The sequence below is a fragment of the Vulpes vulpes genome, chromosome 8 (genome assembly GCF_048418805.1).
Source record: "Vulpes vulpes isolate BD-2025 chromosome 8, VulVul3, whole genome shotgun sequence".
Classification (NCBI taxonomy): domain Eukaryota; kingdom Metazoa; phylum Chordata; class Mammalia; order Carnivora; family Canidae; genus Vulpes; species Vulpes vulpes.
In genome coordinates this window covers 77758053-77781537 of record NC_132787.1, presented here as the reverse complement: position 1 = coordinate 77781537, position 23485 = coordinate 77758053, and the positions used below count along the sequence as shown (strand labels likewise).

General features: G+C 38.1%; 1 protein-coding gene across 4 annotated transcripts in view; it reads right to left on the bottom strand.

Annotated features, from left to right (window-relative positions):
• Positions 1–1367: 1367 nt before the first annotated feature.
• KCNG3 (potassium voltage-gated channel modifier subfamily G member 3) overlaps positions 1368–23485 on the bottom strand; it is a 57533-nt gene continuing 35415 nt past the window's right edge. For 2 of the 4 annotated variants that reach the window (XM_025994305.2, XM_025994303.2), the window contains exon 2: positions 12748–15536. In XM_025994305.2, the coding sequence (XP_025850090.1) occupies positions 14891–15536 (646 nt within the window). In that variant the 3' untranslated portion in view covers positions 12748–14890. Of the gene's footprint in view, positions 2197–12747; positions 15537–23485 lie in introns of those variants that run through there. The other 2 variants (XM_025994304.2, XM_072767211.1) reach the window with 2 other exon arrangements.

Sequence of the window (23485 nt, the reverse complement as noted above, 5' to 3'; positions counted from 1 at the left end):
ATATCATGTTCAGTCTGACATTTGCTATTGTTTTGTTCCCTAAAAGAAAACAAAAACTTGATTAGTTCCAAAAATAAAACATAAAGAAAACCTCAGTTGAGAAGCAAACCCTGTGGCTTAGAAGCCATCACTCTGATTAACAGCACATAAGTGTTACCTGACGAATGGGTTCCTATCTTAAATGCAATTATCACAAATTCCTCATGGTCCCCACTGTGTTTATAGTTTATGCCCAGCTCTTGAAACAATAACTCTAATAGCAATAGATGAAAACCTCTCACCTCAGCACTTGGGCCAACTAGACTGTTCTTTCCCACCTCAGTCGGCAGGGACCCTGGAGGGACATGTCAAGCCCTGACTTTCACAGCTATCCAGGAATGTTTACCTCAATTCCCTGTCCTCAGCAGTCTCTGCATCTACTCCTGGACATGTGCTGTCCATTGCCAGGGCCTGCTGAGACAATCAGGACAAGCAGGGCCCCCACCCTCAGGAAACCCGTCTGCCTGAGGAATTACTGGCCTCCACCCTGGAGAGGACTCTGACACGCGGTTGGCAGCACCAGAGCAAGGGACTTCTGGCTGTGGGGCTGAAGCACCATCAGGTCAAGGAGCCACTGGAGTACAAGAGTGTCAAATCTAAACTCACTTCCTCCAGGAAGTCAGGGGTGTGGAGAATAGACAGGGATCATGCAGAGGAGAGAGAGACAAGGGATTAAAGGGAGGTGGGAAGGGTCATGTGGTCTCTTCACTAGGAAAACTGAAAGGTGGGGATCCCTGGGTGGCTCAGCGGTTTGGCACCTGCCTCTGGCCCGGAAAGTGATCCTGGAGACCTGGGATCGAATCCCAGGTCAGGCTCCCTGCAGGGAGCCTGCTTCTCCCTCTGCCCACCCTGCCCCCCGTGTCTTTCATGAATGAATAAATGAATAAAATCTTTTAAAAAAGGAAAACTGAAAGGATCTGGCAGGCATTTGTGTCACTGAGAACATACTGTAAACAAGCATGGCATTTAGAAGGTATAATTTCCAAAATTTCTGATTCAATTCCATACATATTACATGTCTATGGGCACCCATCACTGTAGCCTGGGAACTTACCTCATGTAGGTTATTCATGTTTTGATCACAGAGAAGAGTAGTAGTGAAAAGGGAGAAAATGGGGATGTTAAAGCAGGTCAGAGGAAGATGAAAAGATTGATCCAAAGCCATGTGATCATCAGAGGCACTGTCACAGCCAGGAGGCATCTTTTGTGCTTCATCCACCATTAGTTTATTGCAAAGTGAAGTTTTGGTTCAGAACAAGACGGAAATAAGTCCACCAGGAACAAATTACACTAATTAATGAAGTCAACTCGACAGATAGTAACAGGTATTTAGTATCAGCTAAAGTCAAAATTTATTAACTATTCAAATGTTCAAGCTGTACAGATTGTTTTTAGATGTACATACAACATATTTATATCATAACAAAGTCAAATTATTATAAAATATTTCCTTAAGGACCAAGGATGCTTAGAAGCTTCAACCACTAATTAATTAAATATTTGATGCACATTTTAGGTACTATTAAAAATCTAACATAAATACGTAAATCGCACAGCTAAGAAAAGCTATGACCCATATGATCGCACATTTTACTAACCCCATATTAAAGTAGAAAACAAAATTGTGCCACATAAATTGAGCTGATTTTAACAATCTTTTTATTACAAGATAGAAACTATGTCCATTTAAACCATCATTCCTAAAAGAGCTACCAAACAATAAGATTATTACCTGAAATCCCAAAACATACATAATACAGTTGTTACCATCCAAATTACCTTCCCTCCGGTTTGATACAGTACATCTGATTCCTCCATGAGATATGCAATGGCCATTAATAATGACAACTAGCAGTGATTATGAATACACAGTGGAAGTAACAGAACTGGCCATATACCCACATGAATCATTCCCATCGAGAATAAGGTCAATAAAAATAATGGTTAAAACCAACACATAATTGGTTCAATCGCTTGCTATCTTTAGTAGTAAATGCCACACCACATTACACATAAGTTTTTCCATAAAATCTTGACTTGCCAAAATGCTTTTTAATCTCGGTTTAGATTACTAAAAATGAAAAGATGTTTGTCTTCTTCCTTACCTCCACGACTTTATCAGGCCTGCAACCACCAGGTACACAGGAAGATGAGGAACTGGAAAGACAACGTGACCACAGCTGTTTGCAAAACAGAAGTGCTCTATTTTAAGGCAAGTATCTTTATCACACACATGCACAGCAATTAATCCATTGGTGAACTTTCTCATATGACGGTACAAAATACAACAAAAAACTGAGGTATAACTTTACTTAACATAAATACACGTCAGAATGTATAAAGATATTCTCAATGTACTTAACATATTTTACCCATACATAAATAGAAAACTCTTTTCAAAGTTCTTGTATGTCCAGAAAGACCCAAGATTCTGAATTCTAGAAAAAATACTAGAAAGTAAATACTCTTAAAATCTTTGCAATAAGGCTCTCCACATAAGGCTTTACCTTTGATATAAGGCTACTTCAACTTGGTTTCTGAAAATAGCAAATATGTGCACCAAAATTTAAGCTATTCTGAACTGAAGAGAGGACTTGGTCTTGTGTAGCATGTGAGACAAGCTTAGTGAGCAAAATCAATTTTAGTATATGTGCTGCCGAAGCGAGCACTTAGTGAGCAAAATCAAACTTAGACAAAAAGCAAATTTTAAAATACATCAAATAAAAACTTTTCCTATAATTTTTTAACATAAAACTGAACCATGGTGATGTAAAAATGGTTGAATGTATAAGGTACTTTTTAGTGCAAAACAGACATATATATACGGATATACACACTTTTTCTTAAGTAATTTAATTAGAATATAATCTGTAACTTGCTATGTATAATATTTAAAAATCTACATTCTGTGACTTTACAAAAGTAGATATATTCTTTATTTTCAAGTTAGAAATGTCATAACAGATTTACCTTTGGATATTTCCAGTCAATGGCTATATAAAATGAAAGATAACACAAATCTAAGTCAAAGGCTGTTCAATAGATTAACATGTAAGCCATCTGTCTGGGGCCCTAAAAGTGAAAAGCAATGAATATTACATAAAGTGGGAGAAAATGTACCCCAGATTTCTGCCTGTTCAAAAATGTAAAGTTTCTACGTGTTTTTAATTATTAAACAGTTTGATGCAATGATATTCAGTGAAGAAATCTGATTACTGACCATACTCGCACTAAAAATATTTTCCTTAAAATGCAAATAGATAGTATTTATTGTGCCTAAATATAAAAGCAAATTAATTACAGGGTAAATTTTTTCCTGCACTTGTTTCCTTCACTGAGCTTCTGGTTATATTAAGAGAAAAAAATTCTAATTATTTTCACCTAATAATTTAATCAGTTACTTTAGAAAAATATTGTTCTAAGGGGAAGTTCAACAGGAATTGCTTATTAAATTTCTGAATTAGATCAAAATAAGGGAAACAAAAAGGGGTTCAAAAAATTAGACTATGTAGGGGTGCCTGGGTGGCTCAGTTGGCTGAGTGTCTTACTCTTGATGTCAGCTCAGGTCTTGATCTCAGAGTTGTGAGTTCAAGCCCTGTGTTGGGCTCCACACTGGCCGTGGACCCTACTTAAAAAAATAAAGATAAAAATAAAAATAAAAATAATTAGACCATAGAACTGAATGGATAATAATAACAAAAAAAAAAAAACAAATAACATCCAAAATTTAGAGGAGCCCCTGGCTGGCTCAGTCAGAAGAGCATGTGACTCTTGATCTGAGAGTTGTGAGTTTAAGCCCCACATTGGATGTAGAGATTACTGAAATAAATTTAAAAAACCGTGGGATCAAGTCCTACATCGGGCTCCCTGCAAGGAGCCTGTTTCTCCCTCTGCCTGTGTCTCTGCCCCTCTCTCTCTGTCTCTCATAAATAAATAAAATCTTTAAAAAAATGTTTATTATGAATAGTACTGAGTACATTTGTAGCAAAGTATGCCTCTCTTTGAAACTTTTTTCCTAATTATTTTTAGTAAATATGTAACATTATAAAAGTAGCTTGCCCAAAATCTGGCATCATAACTCCACTAAGTTTGATACCCACATTTGCTCCAAAGAATATTTACATTCACCCAGCATACTCATGAGATTTATTAAAAATGTAGCCATTAACCAAAGGCCTTTGGGGTATATGTACAAAATTAGAGAACTGTTAAGTATGCAGTCAAATACTATAGCAATATTACTCATTTAAAAAAAAAAAAAAAAAAAGGCCGGTGGAGTTCTATCCATTAAAAGTTAGTCAGATTGAAAATCATGACCTTGTAAGTAATCTTCCAAACCATTTGGGGATGTGTTGTTTACAGATAATATTGAACTTTTCTCCAATTATTTTACTGACATAATTTCCTTGAGGAATTTTAGAATGATTATATTCATGGTGAGGGATTACATTTAAAAAAACTGGGCTTAGCAGGGCCCCTGGGTGGCACAGTCACATAAGCATCCAACTCTTGGGTTCAGCTTGGGTCATGATCTCAGGGTAGTGGGATCAAGCCCCAGGTCAGGCTCAGTGCTCAGAGCAGAGTCTGCTAACATTTCGCTTTCTTTCTCCCACTGTGCCACCCCGTGCTTGCTCTCTCACATCATGTACTATCTCTCTAAAATAAGTAAATCTTTAAAAAAATAAAAATAAAAATTGAGGCTTAGCATTTGGGTAAAGGACCATCAGGTTAAACCAAAGAATGGATCTTCTGCACAGGAGGTATTTTTCAAAGGGCATCTGCCTGGGTGAAGAGAGCTGCCAGTCATTTCTGTGTACCCCACAGGGCTGAGCACAGCATGGATACTTGTTAGGCAAACACTACTACTATGTGCACACAAAGGATTTAAAAAAACAACTTTTCCTACAGCATTGCCAAAGTTTAATTAATTATCAAGTCTTGTTTTGGAGATGACTCCTTACCCCTCCTAGTAATTCCGTGATTCTTGCCCTTCCTGTAAGTACTATGGAAAGAAGCAGAAACCCAGTTCCAGGAAGTGCAGACAGGCTCCTGCTTCTTGAGCTTTCTACCAAGGTATCCCCAAGACAGGCAGAAGAAGAGAACTGCATCCAACAGCTCTAACATGGACTGTTCATGAAGATGTAGCCAGCCTCTATACACTCTCCGGTATCCTGCCAGTATTCCTGTACTATCTGAGGATGAGAAGTGCAAGGTCGGTAAAACCCCAACTAACAGGGGCGCCTGCGTGGCTCAGTCCGTTAAGCATCTGACCCTTGATTTTATCTCAGGTCATGATCTCAGGGTTGTGAGCCCCTGCACTCGGCTCCACACAGGGCACAAAGCCTGCTTAGGATTCTCTCTCTCCCTCTCCCCTGCGCACGCGCACGTGCACACACACACACACACACACGTGCCCACACAAACACACACACACGAGTGCACGTGCATGTGCTCTCTCTCTCTCTCTCCCCAAAATAAATAAATCAATCTTAAAAAACAACAACCAACCAACAGAAACACATTATCTTTCTTGTATCTATGCATCTCTGTATCTTTAGGCAAATGAACACAAACTCAAATTAACTCGAGCTAATGAAGAGAATCAGTTTAATAGTCTTAGAAACCATTAAATGTACATCAATTGAGGAACCATAAAAACCACCACCAACAAGCACTACTATGGCTTCAACCTGATTAGTTATCTTGTATAGATTTAGAAACTTGCTTCAACAAAATTTATTTCCTGAAATAAACTCAAGTCACAACAAAGATTTCCCATCTCTTCATTAAAATACACTTCTAGAATCCAAACACCTTTCAAGATAAAAGCACTGAACAAACTAGAAATAAAAGGAAACTTTCTCAATGGTGAAAGACTGAAAGTTTTCCCACTAAGATCAGGAATTAGACAAGGATGTCCACTCTCACATCTATTTAACAATATACAATATACAATATAGAAGCTCTAGCTGGGGTAATTCAGTAAGACAAAGAAATAAAAGGAAGAAAGAAGTAGAATTAATTATCTCTCTTGGCAGATGATATGACCTTACATGTAGAAAACTATAAAGAATCTTCAAAAAACTATTAGAGCTGTTAAGTTCAGCAAGGTTCCAGGACGCAAGATCAATATACAAAAATAAGTTGTTTCTACACACCAGTAAGGAATAATCTGAAAGTGAAATTAAGAAAGCAATTAACAATAGCATCAAAAATAATAAATGCCTAAGAATAAATTAAACCAAAGAAGTGCAAACTTCTACACTAGAAATTATAGAACATTGGAAAATATTAAAAACTTCAGTAAATGGAAAGACATAACTGAATTCATGGATCAGAAGATTCAATATTGCTAGGATGGCAATACTATCCTAATTGATCTACATTCTCAATAAAAATTCAATGCAATCCCTATCAAAATTCCAACTGTCTTTTTTGCAGAAACGGACAAGCTAATACTAAATTCATATGGAAATGCAAGGGATCCAAGAAAGCCAAAACAATCTTGTGAAAGAAGAACTCACACTTCCCGATTTCTAAACTTACTACTAAGTCTTCTCTGTAGTTCTGGCCTAACAGATATATAGATCAATGGAAGAGAAGTGAGCATCCATAAATAATCCCATACTTCTATGATAATCTGATTTTTGACAATTATGCCCATACCACTCAATGGGGGAAAAAATAGTCTCTTCAACAAATGGTAGAGGACTGCCTCCAAAAAAGTGAAGTTGGACCCCTATCTTATATCATATACAAAACTTAGCTCAAAATGGATCAGACACCTGAAAGTAAGACCTAGTACTATAAAATTTTTAGAAGGAAACATAGGAGTAAATCTTCATGACTTTCAGTTTTCTAGATACAACACTAAAAGCACAAGAGACAAAAGAAAAGATAGGGACTACATCAAAAATTAAAACTTATGTGCTACACATGATACTACTAAGAAAGTAAAAGATGACCCTCAAACTCAGGGAAAATATTTGCAAATCAAGTATCTGTTAAAGATCTGGTATCCAGGGATGCCTGGGTGGCCCAGCGGTTGAGCATCAGCTTTCAGCTCAGGGAGTGATGGGCCAGGAAGAGTCCCACATCGGGCTCCCTGCATGGAGCCTGCTGCTCCCTCTGTCTGTGTCTCTGCCTCTCTCTCTGTATCTCTCATGAATAAATAAATAAAATCTTAAAAAAATCTGGTATCCAGAATATATAAATAAGTTTTATAATTCAACAATAAAAAGACAACACATTTTTTTAAACAGGAAAATTATTTGAATAGACATTTGTCCCAAAGGATATATAAAGAATCAAGAAGCACATGAAAATACGCTCAATATCATCAGTCATTAGGGAAATGCAAATCAAAATCACAATGAGGGGCGCCTGGCTGGCCTAGTCATTAGAACATCTGACTCTTGATCTTGGGGTTGTTGGCTCTAGCCCCACTTGTGTGTAGAGATTACTTTTTAAAAAGTCACAACGAAATACTTCAAACCCATTAGGATGGCAATTATTAAAAAAAAAGAAAAAAATAAGCATTGGGGAGGATGTGGAGAAACTGCTGAAACCCTCATGCATTGCTAGTAGGGATGTTTAATGGTTCAGCGGCTCTGGAAAACAATGTAGCTATTCTTCAAAAAGTTATAGATAGTGTCACCATTACCATCCAGTAATTCCATTCTTAGGCTTATATGCAAAGGAGTGACTTGTACACAAATGTTCACAGCAGCATTGTCCATTTCATCCCCAAAGTGTAAACAACCCAAATATTCATCAACAAAGAAACAGTTGAACAAAATGTGATATATCCACAGAACAGAGTATTATTCAACAATAAATGATTGAAGTATTGATTCACGCTACAACACGGATAAACCTTGAAAACATTACGTTAAGGGAAAGAAGCCAGACACAAAAGGCGACATTTCCATTTATGTGAAATGTTCAGAAAAGGCAAAACTCTAAAGACAGAAAGTAGATTAGCAATTACCAGGGGATAGGTGAGGAGGTGGAATGGGGAGTGACCACTAACAAGTACGGGGTACATGAAAATGCTCTGGAGTTAGAGAGTAGTGATGGTTGCATGGCTTTGTGAATATATTAAAATCACAGAATCGTACACTTTGAAATGATCAATTTTATGCTATGTGAATCACATCTCAATTTTTAAAATATGCTTTGTTAGGACCACCTCATATTTCATTGGTTGATAAAAATCCTCATTCTTGAGTCAAATATTTTCAGGATTCCTCAAACCTGATTTCACATATGGTAGCTTTTCAGTAAGTTGATCTGATTCTGACTCCTGTGCAGGGACGCCCTTCTCAAGAGATATGAAAAATCAAATCTAAGTAACATATATATTAGGGGACAATTATACAAAAGAAGGTTGATTCGCGGGTTAAATAACAGGGTTTCCTAGGTGGGTACCTGTACACCTCCATTACTGTGCACATAAAATATGATGAAATTTACCGACTTTCTTCCCATACAAATGATTGGAAACCTATTTATTACAAAAAGTGGGATGCATCTAATGATTTCTTGCATGCTGTAGTGCTCCTATCTCTGCCTTGCACTGAAGCACATAAAGGTGCATACATTTAAAAGAATGTATTTAAGAAAGACATAAACAAAACAAAGAAGAAAAAGGAAAAAGAAGAAGAAAAAGATGCAAACGTACATATGATGTTCAACTTCCATCTGATCTTTTAAAAACTAAGTTGACTGGAAGAATTCCTAAAAGGGATTTCCCTTAAATTATTATAAAACAAATCTTATCAAGAAGAAGTCCATGACCCATTATTCTAATTTACAACTATGATTTATACTATTTATTTCAAAACCTTCCAGATGATAAGAAAACCTGAATAAAAATTAAAGATAAGAAGTTAGGCAGTTTACCTTCAAGCAAACTTTCCAATTCTGTCCTACGAACAAAAACAGCCTTTCACTTGAATCTGGAAGCTAAGCCTTATATCTGTTTCATGATTTTGCATTTTTACCTCCAAGTGTTTCATATAAAAGATTGGCTATGGATAAAATAATAAGACAAAATAAACATATGAACAGCTATGGCCACACACACACACACCCTCTTGTACCTGAGCTCCGGATTTTTTTTTTTAAGATTTTATTTATTTATTCATGAGAGACAGAGAGAGAGAGAGAGGCAGAGACAATGGGCAGAGGGAGAAGCAGGCTCCTTGTGGGGAACCTGATGTAGGACTTGATACTGTAATCCCAGGATCATGACCTCAGCCAAAGGCAGATGCTCAACAACTGAGCCACCCAAGCATCCCCAGAATTCAGGATTTATAACTCAAATACTACTCTACCCTAAAAACGTGAAATTCTCCTCCCCTCTGTACTGTGGAAAAGGAAAGCATGGAATTCCATCAGAGCTGCAAGATCAAGCTTGTAGCAAACAGTTAAAAAGAAATAAGTTGACCAAATCACTGTATATTAAATACAGCAAATATACCTGTCAATATTTATGTGTCCTTTCTTTAAAAACAAAATACCTTATAACAGTACATACTCTGTATGTATGTGGCCTCTGCTCTGTCATGGGCAGAATTATAGGATTATTTCAAAACAAATGAAATAATTAAAGTCTAAGAAGAGGAAAGACTACCTAAAACAAAAGTATGTGAACTTCTAATTTCAGTTATAATACAATGCTGCATAAATAAAACAGTATCACTTCTTCAGGTATAAGTGCCATACCATTACTTAGGTCCGGTAGGTGAAATCCAAATATTTACTCCCGCAGACTTTCATCCACTAAATGTAATTTATACTTTCACTAAACTTGGTATAGTGTTAAATCAAATGATTCTTACCAAAGCTACCTAAAATTAAGTTATAGCATAAATGTAGGTTATCAAGTTCCAGTCACTAACCAATCAATCAACTGACAAGCTTACACTAATTGTCCAGAGTTTAACTACTTATTGGGAATGTCTGATAAAAATGGAAAAATATGGAAATTTAGGTCTAAGAAGGGAATTGCTAAAAGAAAAAAAAAAAAGAAGTTAATCACAGAACAGGACAATACAATCATACAATCACACTGGCAGATAACATTTCCTTCGTAAGTCTCTGGAAGGTTCCGCAGCATGAGACAGAGCTGATAGGCCCAGTTCTCTGAGTATAGATGGGTCTGGAAAAGCAGGAAGTAAAACACCACATGAAAAAGCATGCTGAATAAACAGAGAAGTGTAGGTAGCCTTCCCTGACCAAAATGGAACTTTCACAAAACCTTCCACGGAAGGGGCACCTGGCTGGTTCAGTCAGTGGAGCATGCAGCTCTTGATCTCAGCGTCATGAGATCAAGCCCTACATTGGGCTTAAAGCTTACTTAAAAAAAGACAAAAACAAACATTCCACAAAAGTGTCAACCTATGTTACTTCTTATTCAGCTATGGCACTTCCTAATCTGTACCTCTAAATAATGCAATGATAACTATGAATTACACTTATTTGTATACATGTGAATGGGTATACAACTGTAAGTTCAGCAGTTTAAAAACTTTACTGAAATATGAGTTCCCTATACACTGGTCCCAAGCCATCCTTCCTGACAACCAGGAATATTTGCTCTTTATTTGACCTATATAAGAAGGGCTCCATAGCCCCAAAGAAAATATTTAGAAAGAAATCCTTCACACTTTCTGATGTTATAGAATAAAACAGAAGTACATCAAAGACTACTGAACTAAAAGTCTGGAAACCAGGTTTCTGGGGCCTGACCTGACACTACAGTGACCAACTGTCCGAGTTCACCTAAGATGAAGGGATTTCCCGTGTTTTCAGTGCTAAAACAAAGAAAGTCCCAGGCAAATCAGGATGATAGCTAAATCACAAGGCACTGGGAGTATACTTCCCTAGCTGCTGACATATGGGTAAGATAAAGGGCAAAGGAAGGGGGCACAATAGCCCAGTGGTTTCCAGGGCCATTTAGTTCTAATTTACTATGACCCTATGAAATATTTACACATTTGTTTGGATTGTATATTGCATACTATAAGTGAATGTATGATCTATTTTTTTTTTGAATGTATGATCTTATGTAGGATCAGAGAGCTCTGGAAATATTTTGTGAAGCTATATGTTAAGTTTGGAGTTACAGAAGCTTAACAGTGAAGCATAACTAGGAGGTTTCAGGTTTTTTTTTTTTTTTCATTTCTATAGCAAAGAGGAGAAATAAGTTGCTTTTAGAAAATATCAAGCCATAAAAGGTAATCCAACCTTTTATCCAACACCAATCCAATCCAACACCAATATCCAATGTAATAACTCCATCTTTCCCACCTCCCAGGTCACAGGAGACCCTCCCAAGACATCTGGACAAAAAATTTAAAAATAGAATGTTACTTTGACTCACTGACAGCCACTGTGAAAGAATATATTTCTACATTTTTAAGAAAGTAAGAATTTACAAATATGTGGTTATAAGTAACTGTGAAACCCAAGAGCAAAGCAAATGCAAATACAAGTTTCAACTAGCAACCTATGATAACAACAAAGCCATAAAAGAAAAGGATAAATAAGGCCTTGAATGTTAAGAGTATGTTTACTTTTAAATGTATTCTGTGGGGATCTCTGATTGGCTCAGCAGTATAGTGTCTGCCTTTGGCCCAGGGTGTGGTCCTGGGGTCCCGAGATCGAGTCCCACATCAGGCTCCCTGCATGGGGCCTGCTTCTCCCTCTGCCTGTGTCTCTGCCTCTCTCATGAATAAATAAATAAAATCTCTAAAAAAATATATTCTGTAATTTGTATCTTTAATCTGAAAAAAATACCATTTTAGAGGATACAAGGCAAATTATATGTAAGATTAAGTCACAATCTCACATGTGGTAAAATCAACAAATGTTTGGCCATCCTCTTTCCTCACTGTGCATCCTAATGATTTACTGGAACTCATACAGATCCTAATGAAAGTATTTGTGCCATGAAGGTGGAGTTATGAGAAATGTCTAAAAGCATAATTAAAGAAGTCCAGGGATGCCTGGGTGTCTCAGTCTTTCAAGTATCCAATTTTTTATTTTGGCTCAGGTGATGATCTTAGGGTCATGAGATTGAGCCCTGTGTTGGACTCCGTGCTGGGTGTGGAGCCTGCTTAAGATTCTCTCTCTCCTTCTGCCTCTCCTCTGCTCGTTTTCTCTCCCCCTAACGTCCAAAAAAAAAAAAAGTCCTACCAAGTGATTTCTTCAAGGCAGGCAGATTCAGGGAAAGTTGTAAGAAAAATGCCTCTGTTCCTAGAAAATGACAACATCCACGATGTATTTTTTTTAGCTCATGAATAAACTATCTCTCATCATCATTCTTAGTAAATGGGTAGCTGAGCTGTCATTAGAATTAGTCATTAGAAGTCCTTAGTCTGAAAAAAAAAAAAAAAAGTCCTTAGTCTGACATCACCAATGAGAGATTTCTTGTTATTAAGGGCAGCCTCAAAGTCTGTGCGTGTGTTCACGTGCATGGCTCCACAGGTACACATTTGGCTGTGTGCTTCTCCTTGCCTCTTCACACAGAAATTTCTTCTCCTGAATCAGTCAACAATAGCCTGTGCCCAAATCTGTCACAGATATTGTCAAGGATATGAAGGTGTGTGCAAGAAAAGTGGATCTCAGCCCTCAAGATAGTTAGAAACTATTTGGGGACATAAGACATATTCCCATGAAGCCTTCCCAATGCCAGCAGAATGGATGGTTACCATATTTTTATTAATAATATGGGGATGCTAACATCTGCATCTTATTTGCATGAATCACAAAGCCTTAAACAAAACAGGTAGGAAAAAATAAATCCATGCCATTTATTTCAAATATAGTAAAATACAATAAATATACAATAAATAACAGAATTTATTTTGAGTATATAAGTAGCATACTGGTGTGCAGGAGTAAAAAATATAGGTGAGATTCTTTTAATGGTCAAAATATTACATAAATTCAGAAATTAAGGAAAGGGGACAGTTTTGCTATTATTGCAATGGCAATGGCAAAGAAGTGTGGTTTCTCGAGCCTTTTTCTCAAACCCCAGACATGTGTTAAGAATAAGCTACTGGGTGGGCACCTGGATAGCTGAGTCCATTAAGCTTCTGACTCTTGGTTTCAGCTCAGGTCCTGATCAGGGCTCAGATTGTAAGAGGCTCCAGGCTCAGCTCAGAGTCTGCTTAAGATTCTCTCTCTCTCTCTCCCTCTCCTTTGGCCCCTCCCTCACCCACTCATGCACACGTGTGCACACGCTCTCTTTCTCTCTCGAATAAATACATAAATCTTTTTCTAAAATACATAAATCTTTAAAAAATAATAGTAAGCTGCTGTACTAGGTAGGCAGATTTCTAGATATCCAGGTTTTGGCCCGAAATCCTCCACAGACGACATACTTATACTACCTGTACTAATTGAGGTCCGAACTAGATGATGGCTAATACTCTTCTAATGAACATTTCTATTCTTTGATAAATACATCCAGGTCCTATTCCCTCTCCACCCGCCTCCTCCACTCCCATAAATTACAGTGTACAACGTTAAACTATTTGTGAATCTATGACTTTAATTTTTCTGTTTATATATTGACCTCTTTATGGCAACTGGTTAACAAAGCAAAATCTTAATTCATACTGCTAAAACTTAGCATTAAATAGTCATCAGTTTTATATTTTCTAGTCCTAATAATCTACCCAGATTAATGTGGCATATTGTTCAAAATTGTACAAAAGTTTTGGTGTAGCTGCAATTCAAAATGGTGAAGCTCAGATCAAATAATTATGTATTCATTGTTTTTAGCTGGCTTAAAAATTGGCTTAGCTACATAGCAACCAAGAGTAAGGAAATATTTAATTTCTCTTTTTATGATAATCCAGTGACAACATCTAAGTATGACTTTGGTATAAAAAGGCTACATAAACATCCTTTCAACCAGAAAGTCTTATTAAACCCACGGAAAAAAATTAGGAGAAGAAGATAAATATGGGTTGTAGTATCAAACTTTCTATTATCGTTTTTATGTTGGAAATATTCTTGTTTGGACATCTGAATGTTAGGACAATTATCACCTAGTAACAGCAGTGGATTCAAGTAAAATGAACTCCAATAAAATGCTACACAATAAAAGCTCTCCTTGTTCTGAAATACCCTGTTGAGTCATTTCAGTAAATAGATAAAAGAAATCCAAAATGGAAAAAAGGAAACATGCTCAAGTTTCCATGAAGCTGTATATGATAAGGTGAATAATTGAAACAAAAATAAATCAGGGAATTGAGAAATATGCTGAAAAGTTTTTCAAATACTACCCTTGCTTGCATCTAGCTCCATTATACAGTTTAAAATTTGGCCAAATTCTTAAAGTATTTGTTAAACAGTTCCTGCATGTGACATATGTTTCCAGGATACTTCTGACATTGATATGAGAGATTATAAAACATTTAGAAATGAAAATGTTACTCTCCAACAAAAAACACTGCAACTTCCAAGCTTCTTCTGAATTCATAAAATGGAAAAACATTTGGAAAATAGTACCTTTCAGTTTCAAAATGTTCAAATAATATACTTTAAAACAAACACAGAAAGTGTAATTGTTCAAGGCGGAGACAAGCCTAAATAAAATAAGATGCTAAAATTTATTCTAGGAGTTATTACTTTTCCTTTGAAGTCTCAATCCTATTTACTCCATTATAAATAAATTTTTTTATCCCTTCAGCTGGGAAGGATAATTTTTACCCTACCAACATGATGACAGTACCACTGCAGTGCTCACCCAGCAAGAAACGCATGATGAATAGGAAGTAGCATCAATTCTTTCTATCAAATGAAGTGTATGCAAGAATCGATTTGCAATGCATTAATTTAAGAACTCAGCAGAGAGGCTTCTACTATATCTGGCTGATCTAAACTTGAGCTCATGATAACACTGCACAAAGCTATGGTAGATAAAAGTGATAGGTAATGCCAATAGAACAATCCCACTGACAACACAAACTCCTCCAAGAATTCTTCCAGGCATGGTGATAGGATACATATCTCCATAGCCAACTGTAGTCATAGAGATAATCACCCACCAGCAGGCAGCAGGGATGCTGGCGAAGTCCTTGTTGGATGTTTCCAGGTCCAACCCATGTTCAAGAAGCTGGGAAAGTGCACTAAAGATTGCCATGGCAACACAAATGAAGACGAGTAACATAACCATCTCTCGGTAACATCGTTTGAGAGTCAAACCAAGTGTCTGGAGACCAATGAAGTGACGGGCAAGTTTAATCACCCAAAAAATCCTCATCATTCTAAGCACCCTCAAGGTGACTCCAGCCCTCTGGAGTTGAGAGTTCTCGCCCGTAAATACTGTCATTAACACGGAGATGTAATACGGTGTGATTGCCAGTAAATCAATGATGTTCAGGGGTCTCTTGACAAACTCACACTTGTTTTTGGAGACGATGAACCTCACGATGCACTCTGCAGTGAACCAACCTATGCAGATAGCTTCAATGATCCTGTCAAGAGAACAAAAGAAGAATTGATCATTTTATTTTTAAGCATTTTAACAGCTCTTCGATATCTTCAGATAGTACTGACAAACTACTTAAGTTACTTTTTCCAGAAAACATAAAGAACAGACAGCATTACCAACATCATCAGACCCACCAGGACACAACAGAGCAACAAGTAATACAATTCAAACGAAAATTGAACTTGATAAAGTTTCTATTTATATTACTACATGTAATACTACTAAGTATTTTTTTTGCTTGTCACTAATCCTTTAAAAAATTGATCTCTGGGGCACCTGGGTTGCTCAGTGGTTGAGTGTCTGCCTTTTAGCTCAGGTTGTGATCCCGGAGTCCTGAGATCCAGTCCCGCGTCGGGCTCCCCATGGGGAGCCTGCTTCTCCCTCTGCCTGTGTCTCTGCCTTTCTGTGTGTCTCATGAATAGGTAATTAAAATCTTTTAAAAAATGATCTCTTATTTGGTGTTTTAAAATTACTTATATGCAGCTAGCCACAACATGAAATATTACTTATTCTATGAGGACAGTGGTTCTCAACTGTGATGCCAGTTATGAGATGGGTCAGAATGATTTTGTTTCTACAGAGAGTGGACTTACCCAAGTTTTTGCTGATTTATTATTTATTGGTAAATAAGAATGAACACAAGATCATTTCCTAAAATGTTACTTGGCTTTCTTTTCCTGTAGGCTTATGTGGGAAACACTGAAGTTGAGCCACTTTTTTTGGTTCTGCAGGAGTGCCAGTGACCTTACCAGGACAGCACCAGGTTATGACCATCCTTATCACAAGGGCCACCGTGGAAAGAAGGCTGAGGATTCCTACACTGAGGCAAAGCAATCTCTAGATTCTTCCCAAACACCCAACTAGTTTGTTTGTTTTCCATAGCTATTTTTATGCAACGTGTATTTTAAAATATAAGGCCACATTTTACCTAAAGCAGTATTTACCAACCTTTCCGCATCACAGCACGCATTGAAAATAATAATATTTATATAGCACACTGGCAGCAAGGGGTAGTATTCTTGAAGTAGAAGACACCAGCCCGGGGGGCTCTGGCTACCCTTGCCCTTGCCTGCACTCCTCAAGGCTGAGGAAATTAAATCTCAGCACACTGTTTTAGAAGCCTTGATCCAGAGAGAGGTAATTCTGAGGTATTTTTAATCGAATTACATTTTGAAACTCTAACTAAAAGTTGTAATTGTTATCCCATCATTCATTTTTCTCCACATAATTCTTTCCCACCACTTATCTAGACCCAAACATCAGAAGTACAATGAAGAGACAAGAAATTGGAGTAGGTGGGATGCAAGGGGCCCTTGCCTTGAGGCAACGTTTTGAAAAGAATTAATGTGCAGTCCACAAATCACAAGTTGCATTGGAGGTTACTCAGGCAAATGAATAAATGAAATGAACCATGTTCCCCTATCCTAGAGCTGGCAGGGCTGTAAAGGTTAACTGTACTTATTTATTGAATAGGTAATACATTCACATGGTTTAAACTTAAAAGATGAAAATAGAAAGTATAAGAAGATAATTCTCACTTTTGCCCCATTCCCCATTACAGGAACCCAATCCCATCAGAGGCTCTAGGGGAGAATCCACTCCTTGCCTCTTGCAGCTTCTGGGGCCTGTGGGCATTCTTTGGCTTGTAGCTGTATCTCACTCCAGTCTCTGCCTCTTCCTCCTCTGTCATGGTGTCAAATCCCTCTGCTTCCTTCTTGTGAGGATACATATGATACCATTTAGGGCCCACTGGGCTAATCCAGGATAACCCTCCATCTCAAGATCCTTAATTTAATCATATCTGCAAAAACTCTTCTGCATATAAGTAACACCTGCCGGTTCCAGGGATTAGGACCTGTTATGTTTGGGGGAAAGTGGGGAGTGTTTTTCAACCTACCATACCAAGTCAGCAGATAAAGTCACAGCTTCCCCCACTGTTTCTCTACTGCATATTCTGCTGCTCGATGGATTGCATTCCCCTGTGTTTGGCAGTAGCTGCCCTGTCCCCACCAAGCCATCAGTAAAAGCTGCTGCAATGATAGCCTCTTTGAACCTGGCGGCTTAGAAAAGTGGGAGAGTAAAGAAACTTGGCAGATCTAGAGAAGAGGAAGCTGCATTTTTTTCAATATACAGTTTTAACAAATAAAATACCATATATAACACTTCTCCTTGGTAATGCTCATCAAATAGTCCATAGGTCCCCCCATATTTCCAGCCCCCTCTACAGTGAGGCAGGGTCATATGATCAGTTTGGACCAAAGAACCATGAGCAAAATGACTCTATTGCTTCTGGACGAAAGCACTTAAGAGTGAAGGCTAATTCTCTTCCCTGCCATGGCAACCTGGAAGACATGTATCCTAAATGAATACAAGATGGCTGGGGCTGCTATCCACCCAAGCCTCTGAGCGTCTGTATGGAAAAAGAAACATTCTCCATCCTGACTCAGATCGGACAGGATACATGAGCAACATATAGATCTTTGTTGTCCTAAGCCGCTGAGATCTTTAAACTGGTTGCCATCCTAGGTAATAAACTGGTAAATATAGTAAGCAGTAAGATACACACACAAAGCAATTGCAGCAGCACACAGTAGTGATGGTCATCATTTTCTTAGATTGGCTGTGGTTTAAATGCACCGGTTGTCCAGCAAGAATACTGCATCTCTTCCCCGGCCAGAGAGGAGCAAGAGTGCTGCATCTGATGCCCAAAGCCTGCCACTGCTCCTGCTCCGAAGGGGCCTATCAGGCAGCAGACTCACATTGATCTTATAAGGGCTCTCCCAGCAATATAACTCGAAGATTCTATTAAATTAAGAAGAGCAAAATTTCTAATGGTGCCAAAAATATCAGAAAATGTTCTAATTATTTCCACCAGCAGCCAAAGCTGTTCAGATTAAAAAGGAGGAAATCCAAATGGTGTAGAATAATCCCTCAGTAAGGGAATTTCAAAGAGGTAAACTCCTCTGTAATTAGGCCCTCTGGGCTCTTCCTGCCCACCCCCCAAATCAGATGCAGTTTATCTAGAATTCCATGCCAAAGGGATGAATCAGTGAGACACCCCAGGCATCCCTCCTTCACCTAGGACTATGCCAAGGCAGTCTCCAACAACAAACACGATGAAGCCTGCCAAAACGCCCCATGTTTCCAAATGGCACTCTCGCCAAAGCCACCACCACCAACTGCTGGAAAACAGTACTGTTTTACTGAGTGCGATAGCCAACAATCGGGTACTCCCAAAGGTTACTTCTATAAAAAACAAACAGGAAAAAAAAACCTAAAGAAGATACTAAGAACACCATATTCCTTAGAAGCCCATTCTGATTTCTTTTGAGGCCCAAACACAGAAGTTCATGAACTCATGGCTATTAAAAATAGTTACCACTTATCTAAGCCTTTCCCTCAGGCACTGTGCTAAGCACTTTATAGACATCACCTCATTTAATCCTTTTCTAGAAAAGGAAAGTGAATGAAGTGTGTAGTTCCCCTAATATCCCCATTCTCCACATGATCGAACTGAGGCTAAAAAGTTAAACATCTTTCCCAAGGTCACACAACTAAGAGATCTCAGTGGCACGTGTAACGAAACACACATCTCTTAGGCTTTGAAGCTCTATGGAACTTCTGAAAATGCAAAAGATTTTGATGACAATGTTCGCTGTGAATGTTAAATGATAGATGTCAATCTTTTGGTCTCCATGATTTATGTGATAGAGCAGCATTTTTCAAACTGTCAGTTCTTAACCCATTAGTGGATCAAAATTGACTTTTTTCCCCCCAGAAATTGAATAGAAAATATCAGAGTGCAAGTATAGTCCTATGAAACTTTCATTTCAGTTACATGTAATTTACGTTAATTCACAGTGTAAAACGTGTTCCTTCCTGTAGGTACTGGAGGACCACCACAATTGCTGGCTACCAGCAGTCACTTAACTGATCCCTCAGGATAGAAGGCCCATTCAGGAAGGACTCAGAGTTTTACAGAGGCACCAAAAAGGGAGCAAGTGCCTTTAAAGCACTAACCAGTTCTACCCCTCGCCCTCCCACCCAGCCAAATGCTAGACAAAACAGAAGAGGCCATTAACTACGCTGTTTGAGGTAAAGACTAGTCTACCTTGTGTACTATATCTTCTCAACTTTTTTCATCAACGTTTTATTATGAAAAATTTCAAACATGGAGCAAATTCATTTATATTTTAAATATACTTGTTTATCACCTATTCACTTCTCTACCCATCTATTAATCTTTTTTATGAAGAGGGAAATTCACTTCCATCTAAAAACTTCATAGTGCATTTCATTAACTACAGTTCAATACTGGTTTCATTTTTTTTCTTTCTTTAAAAAAGATTTTATTTATTTATTTTAGAAAAAGAAAGAGGGTAAGAGTGCACATGCGCATTGTGCGGGAGGGGAAGGCGGGTGGAGCCCCAACACAGGGCTCAATCCCACCACCCTGAGATCATGACCTGAGCCGAAAACAAGAGTCCAATGCTTAATGGATTGAGCCACCCAGGTGCCCCATTTGTCTTTTTTTAAGAGCAAAGTGCACTTCCCTCTAGAAACTTCAAAGTGCATATCATTAACTAGTATTCAATATTTGTTTCTCTCTCTTTTAAGATTTTATTTATTCAGGAGAGACACAGAGAGTGAGGCAGAGACATAACACGGAGGGAGAAGCAGGCTCCTTGCAGGGAGCCTGATGAGGAACTTGATCCTAAGACCCTGGGATCACAACCTGAGCCGAAGGCAGATGCTCAACCACTGAGCCACCCAGATGTCCCTCATTTTTTCTTTTGATGTAAACTTCACATGCAATGAAATATACAAATCTTAAGTGTGCATTCACTGAGTTTTGACAAAGACATAACCGCTATCATTTATTTATTTTTTTTAATTAAATTTTTATTTATTTATGATAGTCACAGAGAGAGAGAGAGAGAGAGAGAGGCAGAGACACAGGCAGAGGGAGAAGCAGGCTCCATGCACCGGGAGCCCGATGTGGGATTCGATCCCGGGTCTCCAGGATCGCGCCCTGGGCCAAAGGCAGGCGCCAAACCGCTGCGCCACCCAGGGATCCCTAACCGCTATCATTTAAACTCCTATCGAGATATACAGCGTTCACATCACCCCAGGAATTTCCAAGTCTTATTTTTGTTATTGCCTTCTCTCACTTCCCAGATCCATTAGACACTTAGCAAGTGCTCAACAGATGTTTGTCCAATACAATGTAAATGACTTTGGTAGAACTCAAGGGCCCAGGATGGCCACTCCACAGCCACAAGAAGCCTTTTGGTTCTTTGGGACCTCAAGGGATAACTGGAAGCATGCCATTAAAATTGTGTTGAATTCAATTGGATCCTTTTCTTATACCATATACAAAAATTAACTCAAAATGGATTACAGACTTCAAACTACAAAATTCCTAGAAGAAAACATAGGGAAAAAACTTCATAACATTGAACTTGGCTCTGATTTTTTGGATATGACACCAAAAGCACAGACACCAAAAGCAAAAACAGACAAATGAGATTTAGAGAAAGGGGAAAAACTTAAACACTTTTGTGCATTAAAGGACACAATCTCTAAGCAGAGTGAGAAAGGCAATCTACAGGGGTGCCTGGGTAGCCCAGTTGGTTGATCCACACTCTTGGCTTTGATTTTGGTCTGATCTCAAGATCGTGAGCTCAAGCTCCACACTGGACTGTGGGCTAAGCAAAGAGTCAGCTTGGGTTTCTCTCTCCCCCTCCCTGTGCCCCACCCCACCCCCACCCCCACACATGTGCGCGCGCGCGCTCGCGCTCTCTCTCTCTCTCTCTCAAATAAATAAATAAATCATTAGAAAGAAAAGGCAATCTACAGAATGGGGGAAGTTATTTGCAAAGCATATGTCTAATAAAGGGTCAACATTCAGGAAATATGAAGAATTCCTAAAACTCGATGACCAAAAAAATCAAATAACCTAATTAAACAATTAGCAAAGGGTTTGATAGACATTTATCAAAAATGATATACGATGGCCAACAAACATATGAAAAGATGCTCAACATCACTAATCATCTGAGAAATGCAAATCAAAACCATGAGGGGGTATCCTCACATCCATTAGGATGACTACTATTCTTTTTTTTTTTAGGATGACTACTATTAAAAAAAAAAACCTGACAAGTGTTGGTGAGGATATGGTAAAATTAGACCCTTTGGGCATTGCTGGTGAGATTACAAAATGGTGCAGCAGCTAAGGATATCATTGGGGGGGATCCTCAAAAAATTAAAAATAGAACTGATCATATAGTAATATGATTCAGCAATCTTGCTTCAGGGTACATTTCCAAAGAATTGAAAGCAGGGTCTGGAAGCAGTATTTGCACACCTGTGTTCATAGCAGCACTATTCACAATAGCCAAGAGATGGAAGCAATCTGAATGTCCATCAACAATGAACAGATAAACAAATGTAGTATATACATACAATGGAGTATTATTCAGGAATACAAAGGAAAGAAATCTGTCATATGCTACAAAATGGATGAACCTTGAGGATATTATGCTAAGTGAAATAATCTAGCCACAAAAAGACAAACACTGTATGGTTTCACTTTTATCTCTTATATCTCACTTTTATGAGATAACCTAAAGTAGTCAAATTCATAGAAAAAGAAAGTAGAATGGTATTCACCAGGGGCTAGCAGGGGAGGAGAAAGAGGAGTTGTTGTTTAATAGGCAGAGAATTTCAGATTCGCAGGATGAAAATGTTCTGGAGATCCATTTCATAACAATGTGAATATACCTATAACATTACTGAAATGTACATTTAAAAATGGTTAAAATGGGAGGCACCGATGTGTCACAGTCAATGAACGTCAGACTCTTGGCGGCTCTGGTCATGATCTCTGGGTCTGGGATCCAGCCCTAGGTTGGGCTATATGCTCAGCGCAGGGTCTGCTTGCAATTCTCTCTCCCTCTCCTTCTGCCCCTTCCCTCATGTTCTCTCTCTAAGATAAGTAAGTCTTTAAAAATATTTTAAATGGTTAAAATGGTAAATTTTAAGGTTTTTAAAAATATCAGAATAATAATTTAAAAATAATAATAAGGCTGTGGTGGGATTCAAACTCATCAGAGACTGGAGCCTTAATTCAGAGCCTTAGATCACTGGGCCATCCTGGCACAAGGGGAAAAAAATGGTGCTGACACTGTCATTAATTAACTTAGTGACATATTCTGCTTTACTTCAAAAGGATTTAAGGTTGATTGTTCTTGGTATTTGCACCAAGCAGAACCTGATTCAAATTTGAAACAGGGACAACTAGGAAAATAAAAATATAAAAACACCCAAAGACTGAGTATTTTCACTAGATAGTTGACCTGATGAAGCTAAATGAACTACAAAAACATACAACAGAACAGAGAACCACCTGAAATAGTTATTATAAACATGTTATAAATTTTATACACATATACACATATGTAATTATAACAATACTATATTAAAAATAAGTACAATATCACAATTTATAAGAATGTAACATAAGGGCACCTGGGTAGGTCAGTCGATTAAGGGTCCAACTCTTGATTTTGGCTTAGGTCATGATCTCAGGATCAAAGATGGAGCCCCATGTGGGGCTCCATACTGGGCCTGGAGACTACTTAAGATTCTCCCTTTCTGGGGATCCCTAGGTGGCGCAGCGGTTTAGCGCCTGCCTTTGGCCCAGGGCTTGATCCTGGAGACCCGGGATCAAATCCCACATCGGGCTCCCGGTGCATGGAGCCTGCTTCTCCCTCTGCCTGTGTCTCTGCCTCTCTCTCTCTCTCTCTCTCTCTCTCTGTGACTAACATTAATTAATTAATTAATTTAAAAAAAAAGATTCTCCCTTTCCTCTGCCTTCCTACCCCCCTCCTTCTCTAAAAGAGTTTTTTTTAATAATAATAAAAATAA